This window comes from Saimiri boliviensis (assembly GCF_048565385.1).
Source record: "Saimiri boliviensis isolate mSaiBol1 chromosome 19 unlocalized genomic scaffold, mSaiBol1.pri SUPER_19_unloc_4, whole genome shotgun sequence".
Classification (NCBI taxonomy): domain Eukaryota; kingdom Metazoa; phylum Chordata; class Mammalia; order Primates; family Cebidae; genus Saimiri; species Saimiri boliviensis.
Window position 1 is genome coordinate 1,186,132 of NW_027412505.1, and position 22,205 is coordinate 1,208,336.

A 22,205-nucleotide genomic window follows, 5' to 3' on the forward strand; every position below is an offset into this window, starting at 1 on the left:
ACTGCTTTCCCTTGTTGTTTGTAAGGGTCTTCAGAGGAAAACAAGGACATTTCTCGAGAGTGGGTGTAACGGAGACGTCATGGAGACTCTGTGGTTCCACAGTCATGTTTCTTTTTCTAAACTTGCAAGGCATGATGACCGTCCATCTGGCAAGGAAGGCAAGTACTCACCCTGCCTCTCAGACCGTGCACAAACCACATGGCTGTCTTTTCTCTTTGCTGTGTTCCTGAGCCGAGCACACAGCAACCAGGACTAGGCTGAGTGAGGAAAGGCTGGAACTCCACATATCCCGTGCACTCTCTATTCTTGGCCACATTAGCCGATGGGCAGTATGAGGTCTCAAAGAAGAAAGTTGGGGTGATTTCACCCTAATCCTGCTTGCAGGTCCTCTCTTCTCAGTTTCCCACCAGAACCGGCCATAGCATGAGGCTGTACCATAGTCTAAATGCACAGTGAGGAGCCCCGCCCACTCTCCCTGCTCAAGATGGGCTGTGGACAATTAATCAATTCTGAGGGCTTTGGTGGAAAAGGATTGTGAAGAATGAAAATGGCTAGAGTGAGCCACTCCAGTAACAGGAGGAAACAGGAAAGCCTGTAAATGGATGAGGTTTATTTGAAAACCAAGCAAAGCAGGAAATTGGGAATGAAAAAAATTAAAATAAGCAGGGATCCTCACACCATTCTGTTCTTTTGGTACGCCTTGAGAATTGGCCTGGGCATGGACAGAACATTTTCTGGATTAAAGTGTCTTTTGCATGCAATCAAATGCGCACATCATAAGCTCCCAAGTTGATATTTTCCTGTAACTATAGTAAGAATACAGTGCTGATAAAATCCCTGTGGAGAACGTGAATACTAGACAATCTGGGGATCTACATGTATGGAAACCAAAACACACACCCCGAGGCACACTGACCATGGCTCTGCATGAATTCACAAAAGACCTGGGCCGGTCCCATGCACAGGATCCCACCCTACGTTCAGAGAACACAGGTGCACCCAGGGACTGTAGAATGGGACCGTTGTTCCTTATCTCATAAAATCATTTCTTCCATGGCTGCCTAGGTCCGCTTTCACAACCGGAAGCTCAACTCAGCCTGCCTGTCTACAGAAAAGCCAGCGACACAGTGACACATTCCTCATCTTCTGGATTACTCACCGCTATGACAGGGGTTCCCCAACACTTACCGGCTTGCTGCACTGCCACAGCTTCCTGTAATGACAGAAAATAAATTGTTATGAGCATCAGACCATGCTGTGTCCTGAGTTTTCTGCAGTCAAAGAAACCCAAAAGAACAGAGCACACCGACTCATGCTGAAGACAAGTTTTCTTGGACGATGTTTCTTTCCAACAATGTCACTTGGACATTAAGTGATTTTTGTCCCAAAACACACTTGCTAAGGCAAAAAGCTTGTGACCACACAGTGTGTGGTCCATGCTGTCATTTTCTTCCACTGTCTTAAATCGAGTCTTAGTCAAGAAGGAACTCTCACTTAAAACTCTCTCGACCAAGGGAATTCTGTAAGTCACCTACAGTTTATATGGCAAAATTCTCATGTATTTTATATAAAATTCTCTGATCCCAATTCAAGAAGATAAAGTCAAGAAAGCAACTGTTCCACTCAGACACATCCTGTGGCCTGACAATCACATCCCAGTTTACCTGGTCCTCTGCAGCGTCCATGGAGGTGTCTTCCTGCTGAAGAGCAGGCCCTGGAAGGATGCAAAGTGACCATCAGCAACTTGGTAGCATTGCTCGTTGACAATTCAGGGATATGCCATGATTTGGGTGAGGGAGGATGGTGGCAGGAAAATTACAGGAGCAGAAAAGAAAGAAAATCAGGGCCTTTGGGTTTGTAGCTCCAGGCCACCACAATGTAAAACAGTCCATCTCAAACATGGCACACCACCCAGGGCAGGAGATGTTTCCCTGCAGCTTCTCAGGACCATCTGACCTGAGCCATCTTGCCCTCCCTTCTTCATCCCTTGCAAAGTCATTTCCTGTCACAATTCACAAGTAGTGCTGGTCTGGCCATCACCCCACCTACCAGATTGTATACTTGATAAGTAACAACCTTTCTTTCAGAGGAATATTACATTCTGGGCAACATATGCTATGGTATTTAACAATTTACTTACTTATTATTTATTTATATTTCCTTTCTAACAATCTTTATTTTATAAGATAATAGTGCTATTATATTTACTACTCCTAAGTAAAAATTAAGCCAAAATATGAAAATGCTCAATGATCCTATCACTTCAAGAATATCCCTAATCAGCATGTGATATTTGTCTTTCCAGACTTTATTTTCATCACTTCGTGTGTGTTACACGGGGTCTGTTGCTGATCATACTCACACAGGCTCCAGGACTGGGACAGCCCTTCTTGAATGGCACAAGGTGGATGCTGATCCGCTCTAACCCAGCTGAGCAGAGAAATCTAGCTACACAAGGACCACTGTCAGATGACCACCAGAAGGTATTCATTGTGCCACCACAGTGAGATCAAGCCGGGCAACTACCCTCAAGTGTCTGGCCTAACCCTCAACTTCATCCCTGCTGATCATGTCCTCTCTGGGCCTAGTTGAACATTTCAGGAACACACTCCTGTTCACTGTCTCATTACTTTCCACTGGTGCCCCTAAGATCAACACACAGAAACATGGAGAAGAAAAGACACAAAGCAACTCCTTTTTCCAGGCTTTTAGGAAGATGTCCACCATTAAGGCCAGCCATGAAGTCGGAGCTCAACTCTGCCTTCACCTGCGGCTGGAACATTCTGGCAGTGCCCAGATGATGGTGTAGAACTCACTCTCCTGATGTTGCACCTTGGTTTCCCCTCCACCTTCATGGCTTGCTGCCCTCACTCCTTCCTTCTGTTCTTCTAAATCATGTTTCCTGGCAGGCTCAGGCAAGGCCACAGCCTGCTCTCTCTCTTTGTCACAGAGAAAGCTGGGCAGCTGTCTATGAATTCTTAGAGCCTCAATGTTGCTAACGCTCATCTCAACCTTGAATCACTCACAGCAGAAAGCCCACTGGGTATCAAACAACATCATCAAAAACAACAACAAAATGTAACAAAAGCAGAGAATCTTCTAGGGATTAAACAAGAATAGGGGAATGAGGTAATGAGGAGATGGCTTCTGAGGTTAATGAGAAACACTTTAAAATCACAAATGCCTCAGTGTTTTAAAATGTGAGGTAAGTACTGACACCTACATAGCTATCAAATTTGATTTAAATACAATATGTTTCCACTAATTGCATGTTCCAAGAAAAAACACAATTTATAATTTGGCTCAGCAGATATTCATATTTAAACAAAACCCACTGCTTTCTCTTGTTTGCATGGACCTTCAGAGGAAAGCAAGAACATTTCTCAAGAGTGGATTCAACGGGAACCTCATGGAGCCTCTGCGGTTCCACAGCCATGCTTCTTTTTCTAAACCTGCATGGGATGACCACTTCCATCCTGCTAGGAAGGCAAGTGCTCGCCCTGTCTCTCAGACCATGTGCAAACTACGTAGCTGTCTTTTTGCTGTGTTCCTGAGCCGAGCACACAGCAACCAAGACTAGGCTGAGGGACAAAAGGCTGGAACCCCACATATCCCTGGCACTCTCTATTCTTGGCCACATTAGCCGATGGGCAGTATAAGGCCTCAGTGAAGAAAGTTGGGGTGATTTCACCCTATCACTGCTTGAAGGCTTCTCTCTTCTCAGTTTCCCACTAGAACTGGCCATAGCATGAGGCTGTACCAGGGTCTAAATGCACAGAAAAGAGCCCTGGCCCACTCTTCCTGCTCAAGATGGGCTATGGACGATCAATTCTGAGGGCTTTGGTGGAAAAGGCTTGTGAAGAATGGAAATGGCTAGAGTGAGCCACTCCAGTGACAGGAGGAAACAGGAAAGCCTGTAAATGGATGAAGTTTACTTGAAAACCAAGCACAGCAGGGAATTTTCAATGAAAAAAATAAAATGAGCAGAGATCCTCACACAGTTCTGTTCTTTTGGTACGCCTTGAGAATTGGCCTGGGCATGGACGGAACATTTTTCTGGGTTAATTAAAGTGTCTTTTGCATGCAATCAACTGCACACATTGTTAAGTTCCCAAGTTGACTTTTTCCTGTGCCTATAATAAGAATGGACTGCAGATAAAATCCCTGTGGAGAAGGTGAATACTAGACAATCTGGGGATCCGTATGTATGGAAACCAAAACACATATCCCAAGACACAGTGACCATGGCTCTGCATGAATTCCAAAAAGACCTGGGCCAGTCCCATGCACAGGATCCCACCCCACGTTCAGAGAACGCAGGTGCACTGTAAGACTGCAGAATGTGACCATTGTCCCTTATCTGGTAAAATCATTTCTCCCATGGCTGCATACATCCGCTTTCACAACAGGAAGCTCAACTCAGCCTGCCTGTCTACAGAAAAGCCAGTGACAAGAGTGCCACATTCCTCATCTTCTGGATTACTCACCACTATGACAGGGGTTCCCCAACACTTACCGGCTTGCTGCAGTGCCACAACTTCCTGTAATGACAGAAAATAAATTGTTATGAGCATCAGACCATGCTGTATTCTGACTTTACTGCACTCAAAGAAACCCAAAAGAAGAACAGAGCATACTGACTCATGCTAAAGACAAGGTTTCTTGCACGATGTTTCTTTCCAACAATGTTGCATGGACATTAAGTGATTTTTGTCCCAAAAAGAAAACAGACTTGCTAAGGCAAAAAGCTTGTGACCACACAGTGTGTGGTTGATGCTGTCATTTTCTCCCACCATCTTAAATCGAGTCTCAGTCAAGAACAGACTCTCACTCAAAACTCTCTCAACCAAGGGAATTCTGTAAGTCATCTACAGTTTATATGGCAAAATTCTCATATCTTATATAAGATTCTCTAATCCAAATTCAAGAAGATAAAGTCAAGAAAGCAACTGTTCCACTCAGACACATCCTGCGGCCTGACAATCACATCCCATTGTACCTCGTCCTCCGCAGCATCCACGGAAGTGTCTTCCTGCTGAAGAGCAGGCCCTAGAAGGATGCAAAGTGACCATCAGCAACTTGGTGGCATTGCTCATTGACAATTCAGGGACATGCCATGATTTGGGTGAGGGAGGAGGGTGGAAGAAAAATGACAGGAGCAGAAAAGAAAGAAAATTAGGGCCTTTGGGTTTGTAGCTCTAGGCCACCACAATGTAAAATAGTCCATCTCAAACATGGCATACCACCCAGGGCAGGCACTGCTTTCCTGCAGCTTCTCAGGACCATCTGACCTGAGCCATCTTGCCCTCCCTTCTTCATCCCTCGCAAAGTCATTTTCTCTCACAATTCACAAGTGGTGCTGCTCTGGCCATCACCCCACCTACAAGATTGTGTACTTGATAAGGAACAACCTTGCTTCAGAGACAATATTACATTCTGGCCAACATATGGTACAGTATTTATTTATATATTCATTTACTTATTTATATTTCCTTTCTAACAATTTTATTTTGTAAGATAATAGTGCTATTGTATTTACTAATCCTAAGTAAAAAGTTAATCTGAAATATGAAAATGCTCAATGATCCTATCACTTCAAGAATATCCCTAATCAGCATGTGGTATTTGTCTTTCCACTCTTTATTTCATCAGCTCATGGGTGTTCCATGGGGTGTGTGGCTGATCATTCTGTTCTTTTCGTACACAGGCTCCAGGACTGGAACCTTTCTTGAGTGGCACAAGGTGAGACAGTGATCCCTTCTAACCCAGCTGTGCTGAAGAATCTAGCTACACAAGGATGACCAGTCAGGTCACCGCCAGAAGCTACTCTTTGTGCCACCACAGGGAGATCAAGCCAGGCAACTACCCTCAAGTGTCTGGCATGACCCTCAAGTTTGTCCCTACTGATCATGTCGTCTCTGGGCCAAGCTGTCCATTTCAAGAACACACTTCTGTTCACTGTCTCACTAATTATTGGCCGGGACTCTGCCATCAACACACAGAAACATGGAGAAGACAAGACACAAAGCTGCTCCTCTCTCCCTGCTTTTAGAATGATAGCTGAAATTCAGACTGGCCACGAAGTCAGAGCCCATCTCCGCCTTCAGATGAGGATTGAACATTCCAGCAGGGTCCAGGTGATGGTGTAGAACTCACTCTCCTGATGTTGCACCTTGGCCTCCCCTCCATCTTCATGGCTTTGCTGCCCTCACTCCTTCCTTCTATTCCTCTAAATCATGTTTCCTGGCAGGCTCAGGCCAAGGCCACAGCCTGCTCTCTCTTTCTCACAGAGAAAGCTGGGCAGCTGTCTATGAATTCTTAGAGCCTCAATGTTGCTAACGCTCATCTCAACCTTTAATCACTCACAGCAGAAAGCCCACTGGATGTCAAACAACAACATCCACAATAACAACAACAACAACAACATGTAACGAAAGCAAAGGATTTTCTACGGATTAAAGAGGAATAGGGAAATGAGGTAATGAGGAGATGGCTTCTGAGGTTAGTGAGAAACATTTTAAAATCACAAATGCCTCAGGGTTTTAAAATGTGGAGTAAATACTTATCCCTACACAGCTATCAAATCCAATTTACAGAAAATAAGTTTCCACCAAATGCATATTCCTAGAAGAAACTCAAGCTATACTTTGGCTCTGCAGATACTCATATTTAACCAAAGCCCACTGCTTCCCCTTGTTGTTTGCAAGGGCCTTCAGAGGAAAGCACGAACATTTCTCAAGAGTGCGTGCAATGGGTACCTCATGGAGCCTCTGCGGTTCCACAGCCATGTTTCTTTTTCTAAACCTGCAAGGCATGACCACCGTCCATCCTGATAGGAAGGCAAGTTGCTCACCCTGCCTCTCAGACCCTCTGCAAACCACATGGCTGTCACCTCTCTTTCCTGTGTTCCTGAGCTGAGCAGAGCAACCAGGACTAGGCTGAGGGAGAAAAGTCTGGACCTCCACATATCCCTGGCACTCTCAATTCTTGGCCACATTAGCCGATGGGCAGTATAAGGTCTCAATGAAGAAAGTTGGGGTGATTGCACCCTCACCCTGCTTGCAGGCTCCACTCTTCCCCATTTCTCACCAGAACTGGCCATAGCATGAGGCTGTACCAGGGTCTAACTGCACAGAAATGAGCCCCGGCCCACTCTCCCTGCTCAAGATGGGCTGTGGACAATCAATCAATTCTGAGGCCTTTGGTGGAAAAGGCTTGAGAAGAATGGAAATGGCTGGAGTGAGCCATTTCTGTTTCCAGGAGGAAACAGAAAAGCCTGTAAATGGATGAGGTTTATTTGAAAACCAAGCACAGCAGGAAATTGGGAATGAAAAAATTAAAATGAGCGGAGATCCTCACATCATTCTGTTCTTTTCATATGCCTTGAGAATTGGCCTGGGCATGGACAGAACATTTTCTGGGTTAATTAAAGTGTCTTTTGCATGCAATCAACTGCACACATCATAAGCTCCCAAGTTGACCTTTTTCTGTGACTATAGTAAGAATACGGTGCTGATAAAATCCCTGTAAAGAACACGAATACCAGAAAATCTGGGGATCTATATGTATGGAAACCAAAACACACACCCCGAGACACACTGACCATGGCTTTGCATGAATTCACAAAAGACCTGGGCCGGTCCCATGCACAGAATCCCACCCCACATTCAGAGAACACAGGTGCACCCAGGGACTGTAGAATGGGACCGTTGTTCCTTATCTCATAAAATCATTTCTTCCATGGCTGCCTACATCCGCTTTCACAAAAGGAAGCTCAACTCAGCCTGCCTGTCTACAGAAAAGCCAGCGACACAGTGCCACATTCCTCATCTTCTGGATTACTCACTGCTATGACAGGGGTTCCCCAACACTTACCGGCTTGCTGCAGTGCCACAGCTTCCTGTAATGACAGAAACTTAATTGTTATGAGCATCAGACCATGCTGTGTCCTGAGTTTTCTGCAGTCAAAGAAACCCAAAAGAACAGAGCACACCAACTCATGCTGAAGACAAGGTTTCTTGGACGATGTTTCTTTCCAACAATATTGCTTGGCCATTAAGTGATTTTTGTCCCAAAAAGAAAATGGACTTGCTAAGGCAAAAAGCTTGTGACCACACAGTGTGTGGTTCATGCTGTCATTTTCTCTCACTGTCTTAAATCGAGTCTCTGTCAAGAAGAGACTGTCGCTCAAAACTCCCCTAACCAAGGAAATTCTGTAAATCTTCTGCAATTTATATGGCAAAAATCTCATATCTTATATAAGATTTTCTGATCCTAATTCTCGAAGACAAAGTCAAGAAAGTAACTGTTTCACTGAGACCCCTTAGATTCATATCCCATTTTACCTGGTTCTCTGCAGAGTCCCCAGAAGGTTCTTCCTGCTGAACAGCAGGCCCTACAAGGATGCAAAGTGACCATCAGCTCCTTGGTGGTGTTGCTCATTAACAATTCAGGGGGCCGGGCGCGGTGGCTCAAGCCTGTTATCCCAGCACTTTGGGAGGCCGAGGCAGGTGGATCATGAGGTCAAGAGATCGAGACCATCCTGGTCAACATGGTGAAACCCCGTCTCTACTAAAAATACAAAAAATTAGCTGGGCATGGTGGTGTGTGCCTGTAATCCCAGCTACTCAGGAGGCTGAGGCAGGAGAATTGACTGAACCCAGGAGGCAGAGGTTGCAGTGAGCCGAGATTGCGCCATTGCACTCCAGCCTGGGTAACAAGAGTGAAACTCTGTCTCAAAAAAAAAAAAAAAAAAAACAATTCAGGGGCATGCCATGATGTGGGTGAAGAAGGAGGGTCACAGGGAAAGGACAAGAGCAGAAAAGAAAGGGAATCAGAGCCTTTGGGTTTGTAGCTCCAGGTCACTACAATGTGAAATAGTCCATCTCAAACATGGCACACCACCCAGGGCAGGTGATGTTTCCCAGCAGCTTCTCAGGGCTCCTCCTTTCTAATCTGACCTGAGCCATCTTGCCCTCCCTATTCATCTCTTCCAAAGTCATTTCCTCCCACAATTCACAAGTAATGTGACTCTGGCTATGACTCCATCTCTAACGTTTTGTACTTGATAAGGAACAACCTTGATTCAGAGGCAATACTACATTCTGGCCAACATATGCTATGGTATTTATTTATTTATTTACACTTTCTAACAATTTTTAAGAGCTAACAGTGATATATTAATCCTTATTAAAAAGTTAAAACAAAATATGAAAATATTCAATGATCCTATCATTTGAAGAAAACCCCTACTTAGCATGTAATATTTGTCTTTCCACTCTTTATTTCCATCAACTCATCTGTGTTACATGAGGTCCGTTGCTGATCATACTCACACTGGTTCCAGGACTAGGACAGCCTTTCGTGAGGGGCAGAAGGTGGGACACTGATCCTCTCTAACCCAGCTGTGCAGAAGAATCTAGCTACACAAGGACCACCTGTCAGGTGACTGCCAGAAGTTATTCTTTGTCACCACAGGGAGATCAAGCCGGGCAACTACCCTAAAGTGTCTGGCCTAACCCTCAAGTTCACCCCTGCTGATCGTTGATTTCTGGGCTAAGTTGAACATTTCATAAACTCACTCCATTTCACTGTCTCAGTAATTTCTGGTGGTGCCCCTGCATCAACACACAGAAACATGGAGAAGACAAGAAACAAAGTAGCTCCTCTTTTGAGGCTTTTAGGAAGATGCCCACCATTCAGGCCCGCCATGAAGTCGGATCTCACCTCTGCCTTCAGATGAGGTTTGAACATTCCGGCTGTGCTCAGGTGATGGTGTAGAACTCACCCTCCTAATGTTGCACCTTTGTTTCCCCTCCACCTTCATGGCTTTGCTGCCCTCACGCCTTCCTTCTATTTCTCTAAATCATTTTTCTTGGCAGACCCAGGCCAAGGCCGTAGTCTGCTCTCTCTCTCATAGAGCAACCTGCGCAGCTGTCTATGAATTTTTAGAGCCATAATGTTGCTAACTCTGATCTCAAGCTTTAATCACTCACAGCAGAAAGCCCACTGTGTACCAAACAACAATAACAACAACAACAAAAAAAAAAACAGCAAAGAATATTCTAGAGATTAAAGAGGACTAGGGGAACTGGGTTATGAGGAGATGGCTTCTGAGGTTAACGTAAAACATTTTACAATCACAGAAGCCTCAGTGTTTTAAAATGTAGGATAGGTACTGACACCCATACAACCATCAAAGTCGATTTATATACAATAAGTTTCCACCAAATGTATACTCCAAGAAAAGAACTCAAGCTATACTTTGGCTCAGTTGATATTCATATTTAAAGAAAACCCACTGCTTTGACTGGTTTTTCCAAGCGCCTTCAGAGGTAAACAAGAACCTTTGTCAAGAGTGGGTTCAACGGGGACCTCACAGAGCCTCTGTAGTTCCACAGCCATATTTGTTTTGCCCCACCTGAAATGCATGCCCACCCTTCATCTTACTAGGATGGCAAGTGCTCACCCGGCCTCTCATACCCTGTGCACACCACGTGGTTCTCCTTTCACGCTGCTGTGTTTCTGTGCTGACAACACAGGAACCACAACTCGGCTGAGGTGGAAAATGCCGGAACTCCACATGACCTCGGCACAATCTATTCTGGGCCACATTAGCTGATGGGGAGTATGAGGCCTCAGTGAAGAAAGTTGGGGTGATTTCACCGTAACCCTGACTGCAGGATCCTCTGTTCTGAGTTTCCCACCAGAACTGGCCATAGCATGAGGCTGTACCAGGGTCTAAATGCAGAGAAAGGAGCCCTGGCCCATGTTCCCTACTCAAGATGGGCTACAGATGATCAATTCTGAGGGCTTTGGTAGAAAAGGATTGTGAAGAACAGAAATGGCTAGAGTGAGCCATTGCAATGCCAGGAGGAAACAGGAAGGCCTATAAACACGTGAGGTTTATTTGAAAACCAAGCACAGCAGGGATTAGTAAATGAAAAAATACAGTTAGCAGAGACCCTGACACAGTTCTGTTCTTTTGGTTCACCTTGAGAATTGGCCTGGGTGTTGATGGAACTTCTTTTGGGTTAATTAAAGTGTCCTTTGCATGCAATCAACTGCATACATTGTAAGCTTACAAGTTTTTTCCTTGCTGATAGTAAGACTACGATGGTGATGAAAATCCCTGTGGAGAATGTGAACACTAGGAAATCTGGGGATATGTATATATGGAAACCAGCACACACACTCCGAGACACAGTGACCATGGCACCGCATGAATTCTCAAAACCTGGGCCAGCCCCGTGCACAGGATCCCACTCCACCTGCAGAGAATGCAGTTGCTCCCAGGGACTGCAGAATGTGGCCGTTGTTCCTTATCTGGAAAAATCAATTCTCCCATCGCTGCCTAATTCGTCATTCACAACAGGAAGCTCAACTCAGTCTGCCTGTCTACAGGAAAACCAGTGAGACAGTGCCACATTCCTCATCTTCTGGATCACTCATCAGTATGACATTAGTTCCCGATACTTACCCACTTGCTGCAGTCCCACACCTTCCTGTAATGACAGAAAATAAATTGCTGTGAGCATCAGACCATGCTGTGTCCTGACTTTCCTGCACTTGGTGACATTAAAACACTAGACGGAAACCAGTGTTCAATCAGAGAGATCCAAAATAAGAACAGAGCACACCGACTCATGCTAAAGACAAGCTTTTCTTGGACGATGTTTCCTTCCAACCGTGTTTCTTGGCCATTAAGTGATTTTTGTCCCAAAAAGAAAACAGACTTGCTAAGGCAAAAAACTTGAGACCACACAGTGTGTGGTTGATGCTGTAATTTTCTCCCACTCTCTTAAATCAAGTCTCAGTCAAGAAGAGACTCTCGCTCAAAACTCCCCCAACCAAGGAAATTCTGTAAGTCATCTACAATTTATATGGTAAAATCCTCCTATCTTATATAAGATTCTCTGATCCTAATTCGAGAAGATAAAGTCAAGCAAGCAAGTGTTTCACTCAGACACAATATGTGGCCCAACATTCATATCCCATTATACCTGGTCCTCTGCAGCATCCCCAGAAGTGTCTTCCTGCTGAAGAGCAGGCCCTAGGAGGATAAAAAGCGACCGTCAGCACCTTGATGTTGTTGCTCATTAGCAATTCAGGGGCATGCCATGATGTGGGGTAGGAGGAGGGTGGCAGGAAAAGGACAGGAGCAGAAACGGGAATCAGGGCCTTTGGGTCTGTAGCTCCAGGCCACCACCACATGAAAGAGTCCATCACAAACACAGCACATGACACTGGGCAGGCTATTTTTCCCTGCAGCTTCTCAGGTCTCCTCCTTTCTAAGCTGACCTTAGCCATCTTGCCATCCCTTCTTCATCGCATTCAAAGTCATTTCCACCCGCAATCCACAGGTCGTGGTGCTCTGGCTGTGACTCTGCTCACCCTGCCCCTGGGAAGACTCCTTTGTTCTCTTCTCATTGCTGTGTTTCTGAGCTGAGCACACAGCAACCATGACTAGGCTGAGGGAAAAAAGGCCCAAACTCTACATGACCTGGGCACTATCTATTCTGGGCCACGTTAGCTGCTGGGCAGTATCAGGCCCCAGTGAAGAACGCTGTTGTGATTTCAACCTAACCCTGCCTTCAGGCTCCTGCCTTATCACTTTCCCAACAGAACTGGCCATAGCATGAGGCTGTACCGGGGTCTAAATGCACAGAAAGGAGTCCCAGCCCACTCTCCCTGCTCAAGATGGGCCACGGATGATTGATTCTGAGGGCTTTGGTATAAAAGGCCTGTGAAGAATGGAAATGGCTAGAGTGAGCCACTGCAATGCCAGGAGGAAATAGGAAGGCCTGTAAACAGGTGAGGTTTATTTGAAAACCAAATAGAGTAGGGAATCGTGAATGAAAAAAATAAAATTAGCAGAGATCCTGACACAGCTCTGTTCTTTTGGTATGCCTTTGGAATCAGCCTTGTTGTTGACAGAATTTCTTTTAGGTTAATTAAAGTGTCCTTTGCATGCAATCAAGTGCACACATCATAAGCTTACAAGTTGATTTTTTCCTGTACCTATACTAAGACTGCAACAGTGATGAGAATCCCTGTGGAGAATGTGAACACTAGCAAATCTGGGGATGTGTATGTACAGAAACCAACACCCACACTCCAAGACACAGTGACCATGGCACCACATGAATTCACAAAGATGTGGGCCATCCCCACGGACAAGATCCCACCCCATCTTCAGAGAATGCAGTTGCTCCCAGGGACTGCAGAATGTGGCCATTGTGTCTTATCTGGAAAAATCATTTCTCCCATCACTGTCTAAGTCCTCATTTACAACAGGAAGCTCAACTCAGGCTGCCTGTCTACAGGAAAGCCAGTGAGACATTGCCACATTCCTCATCTTCTGGATTACTCATCAGTATGACGTTGGTTCCCCAATACTTACCTGCTTGCTGCAGTCCTGCAGCTTCCTGTAATGACAGAAAATAAATTGCTGTGAGCATCAGACCATGCTGTGTCCTGACTTGCCTGCACTTGGTGACATTAAAAAACAAGATGGAAACCGGTGTTGAACCAATGAAACCAAAAAGAACAGGGCAAACCGACTCATGCTAAGGACAAGGTTTTTTTGGCTGATGTTTCCTTCCAACAACATTGCTTGGCCATTAAGTGATTTTTGTCGCAAAAGAAAACAGACCAGGTAAAGCAAAAACTTGCGACCTCACAGTGTGTGGTTGATGCTATCATTTTCTCCCACTGTTAAATCGATTCTCAGTCAAGAAGGGACTGTCACTCAAAACTCCTCCAACAAGGGAAATTCTGTAAGTCACGTACAGTTTATACTGTAAAATTCTCACATCTTATATAAGATTCTCTGATTCTAATTCAAGAAGATAAAGTCAAGAAAGCAACTGTTTCACTCAGACACATCCTGTGGCCGGTCATGCATATCCCATTTTACCTGGCCCTCTGCAGCGTTCACGGAAGTGTCTTCCTGCTGAAGAGCAGTCCCTAGAAGGATGCAAAGTGACCATCAGCACTTTGGTGGTGTTGCTCATTAACTATTCAGCGGCCTGCCATAATGTTGGTGAAGGAGGGAAAGGACAGGAGCAGAAAGAAAGGGAATCTGGGCCTTTGGGTTTGTAGCTCCAGACCACCACAGTATTAAATAGCCACAGAACAGCACACATGGTAGGCTGTGCTTCCCTGTAGCTTCTCAGGGCTCTTCCTTTCTAATCTGACCTAAGCTATTTTGCCCTCCCTTCTTCATCCCTTATAGGGTCATTTTCTCCTAGAATCCACAAATGGTGCTGCTCTGGCTATTGCCCCATCTGAAAGATTTTGTACTTTCAGATAGAATATCAAATTCTAGCCAACATTTGCTATTGTATTTATTAACCCTTTGTTTTAAAAGTTAAGCCAAAAGTTGGTAAGTCAATTAGCCTATCATTTAAAGATAACCCCTACTCAGCTGGTGATATTTGTGTTTTTACCTTTATTTTCATCACCACTTGGGCGTGATATGGGGTCCATTGCTGCTGATGCTCACACTGGTTCCAGGACTGGGACAGCCCTTCACGAGTGGCAGCAGGTGGGGCGCTGATCCCCTCTAACCTAGCTGTGCAGTAGAATCCAGCAGAGGAGGTTGGCATCAGGCTAACAGCCAAAGTTCTCCTTGAGATCTTTTTGGGTGCTGTGTCTTGGGTATGTGTACTATTGAATTAGAGCATTTCTAGTTTTCATGATGACGATGTCACTAAATACAACAGGATATGTCCCTATGTGTTCTCCTTTTTTCACCAGCAACTAAGAAATAGCCCATCACTTAAGACCAATGACCTGGCAGCTGTCTCTGTGTGTTTCATATTAATGACCACACCAAAGTCCACTGTACAATGAACCTACTCACACTCTGGGTCACCTGACCATTGAGAACATTCTACTGTGATTCACAGTGCTTGAGATCTTTATAGGCCAACATACCTCCACAAACACGCATAGATGCTAGGATCTTCTGACAAGTGACACCAGGGCCATGTGATAACTTCAAACTAGCAGCCCAGAGCATCAGTCTCCCACCTATTCCCGAGTTTATCTTTGCCATTTCCATTTAGGTGAGCAAAAGTTTAAAAAAAATCATCTCTACATCATCTTCATATGAGGACTGGGGATATTAAACTCACCTTCAGCTACAGCTATGGTGGAGAATGAATGGATTGATTTATGGAAAAATAGAGTGGTGATTAAGTTTTGTTTTTAGAATATTAATCTTTGTGTTGTGCTTTGCACATGAGAACATGTTTTCTTGGGTAAAGCACACAAACTCGCAGGGACAGTCACAATCACTCCGCATTGACTCTATCCTCCATACTTCCCAACCCCGATGCACACCAACCACCCTCTTCTATCTAAATGCACTGTTCCTTCCAGGCACTAGAGTAGATGGTCCCATTTCTTGACTGGATTCTACAATTTTTAAGGCAAAACTGCTTGAAACTCATTTCTGGCAGGAAATTCAAAACAGAGTGGCTCTCCAGAAAAAGGGGGCAAGGAAGTGTCACCTTTCTCAACACTAGAATTTTTCCTTAGCATCAGGGTGATCCCAGAATACGTACTGCTTGTCTGTGTGGCTGTATCCACCTGCATTTAGAGAATAAATAAAAACAGTGTAAGACTAAGACCATGCTGTGTCCTGTATGCATTGGGTTTTTCTTTCTTTTCTTTTCTTTTCTTGAGATGGAGTCTCACTCTATCACCCACGCTGGAGTGCAGTGTCAGAAACTAGGCTCACTGCAACCTCTGACTCCTGGGCTCGAGTGAACCTGCTGTGCCTCAGCCTCCCCAGTAGTTGAGATGAGAGCTGCTGGTCACCATGCCTGGCTAATTTCTCTATTTTTAGTAGAGATTGGGTTTCACCATATAGATCTTTTCTTTACTTGTTGGCATTAGAAAAGCATATGGGGAAAAAAGAAAAGCATATGGGAGACAGTGGTTGAGGCAATGACTGCAAATTAAAGCCTACAACATAATACTGGAAAGGCACAAGATTTTTAGGCAAGTTTCAAGACTGTTTTGGTTGTACAGTTACAATTATTTAAGAAGAATGATTTCCCCTAAAAAAAAATGCTTGCTGCCATACAGTTCCTAACTGAAGGTGTTATCTAAGAATGTCATCTGAGGTCATTTCTTACCTGGTAATGAACCCTCACATTTTCCCACTAAAAAATTCTGTAAGTCATCTATAATGTACTTGTTAAGATTTTCATATGTCAAATCAAATAAAATTTTTAAAAAGCAAGAGTAACAAAATTTCCATCTTAGACAAAAGAACTTACCATGTGAATGCCTGGGGTAGCCTCAGATGAAGGCTCCTGTTTATTGTGATCTAGGAAACACAGAGTAACTGTCAGCATGTCTGTTCCGCTGAAGGACTCCCTTAGGCAGCCTGGGGTGCTGGGGACAGGGGGCCGGTGTATGTGAAGGAGGTAGGTTAAGAACAGAAACTTTGCTGCCACTGGGACGCCATTCCTGGTGAAGAGGGAAGGCAAATAAGACCATCAGGAAAGCCACAGATCAGGGCCTGGTTCTCTGGCCCCCTCACCACTGTGAAGTAGGCAGTGTTCACACAGGGCGACACACAAATGCGCTGGTGATTCCAGGACAGTGTCCCATCATCCCCCTGTGCATTTTGAGGCCTGGTAAATGTCCATTTTTTTTTGTTCTTGAAATGTTATGTCATTCATCTTTCTTGGGTCTACATATGTTCCTCCTGCACTTATCATCCATTTTATTGGCTTTAAAATCATTATTGTGGCCAAAATACATAATATTTATTATTTTGATAATCAAGTGCACACTTCAGTGGCATTAGTGCCATTCACAATTCTGTGCAGTAAACTAAAAATAATCCATATCCAGATGTCTGACTTTCCACCTTAGGAAACTAGAGAAAAAAGTGTAGTGTAATGTAAACCAGGCAACCCCCCACCCCCCCAAAATATAGCAGTAGTTGCAGAAATCAATGTAATAGAATTAATTTAAAAAGAACACAAAACCAAAAGGTGCTTCTTAGAAAAGATCAATATAATTGGTAAACTTCCAGCCAGGCTAATCACAAAGAAAAGACAGAAGACACAATTTACAAATAATATAACTAATATTCCTGATGATCCCATGAACATTAAGAAAATAACAACAGAATAAGTTCAACAAATCTATGCCTGCAATTTTTTTTAGTGTAGGAGTGAAACTTTATTAAAAACATTTACAGAAGGATTGACAGGAAGCGCAGTACCCTTGGAAGAGAACCAAGCAGGCCACTGGCGAGTTTCAAGTGTCTTCGCCAGGCGTCCCCAAACTACAGCCCGTGGGCCACATGGGGCCCCCTGAGGCCATTTATCTGGCCCCCCCGCCGCACTTCAGGAAGGGGCACCTCTTTCACTGGTGGTCAGTGAGAGGAGCACAGTATGTGGCGGCCCTCCAATGGTCTGAGGGACAGTGAACTGGCCCTCTGTGTAAAAAGTTTTGGGATGCCTGCTCTATGCCCACAGATTTTCTAGCTTAGATGAAATGGACAAATGCCTTCAAAGGAAGCAACTACCATAACCACCCAAAGGAGAGATAGATAGTCTGGGTAGGCTTCGATTTATTACAGAATTAAATCGCTAAGTAATAACTTTAAGAAAACATGCCCATACAATTTTACAGTTGAATTCTACCTAACTCTCACAATGGAAAATATAGTCTTACCAGCAAGTGATCAAAATTCTACATATTTACCCAGCTGAATTTAAAAATTATGTTCATCATAAAATGTGCCCAAGAATGTGGGCAGCTTTATTCATAATTGTCCAGATTGGAAGGAGCAGCTGAGATGGTCTTCAGGAGGTAAATGAACCAACTGACACTGTTCGACAAACCCAATAAGATATTATTCACTGACAACAAATTTTAAGCTGTTAAGTTTCAAAAAGATATACAAGATCTTACATGTACATTGCTAAGTAAAGTAAGTTAGTCATGAGGAGGTACATACTCTATGATTCCACCTCTATAAAATTCTGGAAAAGGAAACCTATGCAGGCAGTAAAATCATCCATGGTTTTCAGGAATCATAAGGAAAAAAGACAGGAATTAATAGGTACAGCATTGGTTATGCTTAGGATGTGAAATTATTCTGCCAGGGTAACAAAGCACATTGTGAGTTTGTCAGAACCCATAGACCAGGCAACACAGAACGAACCTTGATGCTAATCCTAGACTATTACTAATAAGAATGTATCACTATTGGTACAGTCATTGTCACAAGTGTTATCACACTCACATAAGATGTCATCACAAAAAGGAACCTGAGGAAGGTGAGTATATGGAAATTTTATGTACCACTTCCTCCATTTTTAGGTTAATTCAAAACAGTTTCAAGCGATATCCATTATTTTACAAACCTGGCAACATTGTCTCAGAAAAACATTCTTTTTACTTAATGTTTAACAATCAGCAAAATGTCTACAAGTTGAACTCAGGTGTTCTTTATTATTAAAAGTAAACCCAAATCAGGAATAAAAAAAATACACCTTTACTCCTGTAGTTGTAGCACTAGTTATTGACTTGATACATGTAAATTTGCACACATAAAATAAAGAATATAGTGTAGCAATTTTATAATTGTCTGAAATGAGAGACACTGAAGAATCTAGAAATCGTATCATGAATGAACTGAGTGACTGAATTTCCATTATACCTTCCATTGGTGCAACTCTAGGGCGCATACACCAGGGAAGCCAGCGACAGAAAATTCCCTTCTTAGGCTTGCAGTGACAGACAGTGGATTCTTCACTGATCCCTGGATCCACTCTCCCATCGTGGATGGAACATGCTGGGAAATGAATTTAAATAAAGATAGCTGTTGATATCTTGCTGCAGAAGATCAAATAAATGAGCATTTACTTATTCACAGCTTAAATGTTTAATCCCATTGTTCATCTTCTGCAGAGTAAAGCCCCCTGAATCTGAGTTGTGCTTCAGAAAGAACTTGCACTGCGGGTTTCACTTATAACTGCAGGCAAATACCTGTATTGAGATGAGACATTATAGAAAGGTAGTATATTGGAGTGACCAAGAGCATAGGGTCTGGTACATAAGATCTGAGCTCAAGGCCTTTTGAGAAGCTGCTCAAACCTGAGGAAGTCCTATAGACCCCTCTGTGCCTCCACTCCCTGGTCTGAATGGGGAAATGTTGATAATGGCCTATGTTATGTTAAAAGGGTAAAAATAGTGACGTTGACATAAAGCCTTAAGAAGGTGAGTGCTTTCTAAGTGCCATAAAGTGTTCAACTATTTTGTGTCTGGAAGAATAAGCCAAGCCCTTGATAGTGGTAAACACAGAGAAGGCACCTGGGGGACTCCGGGACAGTGGAGGGTAAAATTCTCTTCATTCTTGACATGGGTCCATGTTTTAGAAATTGTGAAAAATTTATGTTCTTTCCTGTGATGTCCACATCAGCCCAGAGAGATGGGCAGAGCAGGAGCTGCCACCCAGAGTTGACAGTTCAAGAAAGTGAAATAAAGAGATTTGAAGCAACCTGCCTTGAGTCACGACACTGATGAATGATAGATTTTGGACAAGTATTTGGTTTGTTTTCTGGGGACAGAGATCCCTGAACACCTGAGGCCTCTAAATCACAACCTGGACCCTGAACCTGGAGCATTTACCACACCCTTTCTGAATTCTCCAGCACAAAGGGCTCTTCAGGAAGGCTAATGTCCTGGAAGAGGTGGCTGAGTCCAGAGAAGAGCTCAACTCTTTAAGCAAAACTCCTGTTTCTTGGTTTTAACTCCTAGGCTAAAATACGGCACTGTCCTACAAACAAAGCCTTTTCGGGGAACAAATTCAAATGTCTGTTCATCCAGAGCCCAGAACCATCAGCTGTCTGGCAATGAGCACCCCTCCATGATCAACTGACCACACAAAGGGACTGAGTTCTGCTTGACTCTCAAGCCAGTTCAGAACTTAGGATATTCCAAACAAAATACCACCTGATGGCCGTGCCAAGAATAAACTTTCCTTCAACTGAATAAGCAATTAATGGGAATTAACTGAAAATGTGGCACCCAAGTTGGTGTTTCAGTGGTTTCTTCAGTATCTAGTCTATGGAAGTCAAAAAAAAAACAAAAACCAAAAAACAAACAAACAAAAAAACGCCAGGCACAGTGGCTCAGGCCTGTAATCCCAGCACTTTGGGAGGCCAAGGTTGGTAGATCACAATGTCATGAGATCAAGACCAGCCTGGCCAATATAGTTAAACTCCGTTTCTACTCAAAATACAAAAGGTTTTCCGGGAGTGGTGGTGGGTGCCTGAAATCTGAGCAATTTGGGAGGCTAAGACAGGTGGATCATGAGGTCAGAGTTCAAGACCAGCCTGGCCAAGATGGTAAAACCACATCTCTACCAAAAATACAAAAAAAGGCCAGGCGTGGTGGCTCATGCCTGTAATCCCAGCACTTTGGGAGGCCAAGGTGGGCGGATCACGAGGTCGGGAGATCAAGGGCCATCCTGGTCAACATGGTGAAACTTCATCTCTATTAAAAATGCAAAAATTAGTGGGGCTTGGTGGCAGAATCCTGTAGTCCCAGCTACTCAGGAGGGTGAGGCAGGAGAATCATTTAAACCTGGGAGGCAGAGGTTGCAGTGAGCCGAGATTGGGCCACTGCACTCCAGCCTGGCAACAAAGAGAGACTCCATCTCAAAAACAAAATGAAACAAAACAAAACAACAACAACAACAAATTAGTCAGGCATGGTGGCACACTCCTGTAATACCAGCTACTCGGGAAGCTAAGAGAGATAACTGCTTAAACCTGGGAGGAGGAGGTTGCAGTGAGCCAAGATCACACCACTGCACTCCAGCCTGGGCGATAGAGTGAGACTCCATCTCAAACACACACACAAACACACCCCTAATACCCCCAAATACTGGTAGAAACCAAACTTTTCCTCTAGTGATCTAGGAAACACAGACTGTCCATATGTTGGTTCCACCAAAAAAAAATCCCTTAGGCAACCTTGGGTGTTGGGGACAGGGGGCTGGTGTCTGTCAAGGAGATAGGTTAAGAACAGAAACTTAGCATCCATGGTTGTCAGGAGTCCTCAGAAGACAGGCATTAATAGGTGCAGCACAGGTCATGTTTAGGACATAAAACTATTTTGTCAGGGAGATAAATGACATCATGAGATTGTCAAAACCCACAGACAGGACAACACAGAGTGAAAGTAGATGCTAACTCTGGAGTTCCGTTAGTAAGAATGTATAACTATTGGTTCAGCTGTAACATTGTAACAAGTGTTATCACATTCACTTAAGATGTGATCACAAAAGAAAACTGAGGAAGGTGAGTATATGGAAATTTCCTGTACTACTTCTCTCATTTTTAGGTTAATTCAAAACAGTTTGAACTGACATCCATCAATTAAAATACCTGGCAACACTGTCTCAGGAAAAGGTCCTTTTTACTTGATGTTTAACAATCAGCAAAATGTCTACAAGTTGCACTGAGATGTGCTTTACTATTAAAAGGAAATCCAGTCCTGGAATGGAAATGCACTTTTATTCCTGTAGCTGTAGTACTAGTAAGTGTCTTTTTTTTTCTTTTTTTTTTTTAAACTGAGTCTTGCTCTGTCGCCCAGCCTGCAGTTCAGTGGCATGATCTAGGCTCACTGGAACTCGGGAAGAGGCTTCCCGGGTTCAAGCGATTCTTCTGCCTAAGCCTTTCGAGCAGCTGGGAATACAGGCATACACAACCACACCCAGCTAGATTTTTTTTTTTCTTGTATTTTTAGTAGAGACAAGGTTTCACCTTATCAGCCAGGCTGGTCTCGAACTCCTGACTTCATGATCCACCCTCCTCAGCCTCCCAAAGTGCTAGGATTATAAGCATGAGCCACTGGGCCCAGCCTAGTGATTGTCTTAATACATTTAAATTTGCACACATGACATAAAGAATATAGCATAGCAATTTTATAATTTTCTTAAACATGAGACACTGAAGAATCTAGAAATCATATCACGAATGAATTGAATGAATTTCCACAATACCTTCCATTGATGCAACTCTACGGCGTAAACGGATGGGAGGCCAGTGACGAAGGATTCTCTTCTTAGGGCTGTGGCAGCAGACAGTGGATTTTCCGGTGAACCCAGGATCCATTCCCTGTTCCTCGATGCAACATGCTAAGAAAGGAATTAAAATGAA

General features: G+C 43.9%; 1 protein-coding gene across 1 annotated transcript in view; it reads right to left on the reverse strand.

Moving 5' to 3' along the window:
• Positions 1 to 11,996: 11,996 nt before the first annotated feature.
• LOC141583344 (uncharacterized) overlaps positions 11,997 to 22,205 on the reverse strand; it is a 33,255-nt gene continuing 23,046 nt past the window's right edge. Inside the window, exons 3-9 of the mRNA XM_074392562.1 lie at positions 22,049 to 22,183; positions 18,698 to 18,832; positions 16,293 to 16,342; positions 15,573 to 15,597; positions 13,919 to 13,968; positions 13,403 to 13,427; positions 11,997 to 12,052 (exon numbers count right to left, since the gene is read on the reverse strand). Coding sequence (XP_074248663.1) covers positions 11,997 to 12,052; positions 13,403 to 13,427; positions 13,919 to 13,968; positions 15,573 to 15,597; positions 16,293 to 16,342; positions 18,698 to 18,832; positions 22,049 to 22,183 — 476 coding nt within the window. The remainder of the gene's footprint in view (positions 12,053 to 13,402; positions 13,428 to 13,918; positions 13,969 to 15,572; positions 15,598 to 16,292; positions 16,343 to 18,697; positions 18,833 to 22,048; positions 22,184 to 22,205) is intronic.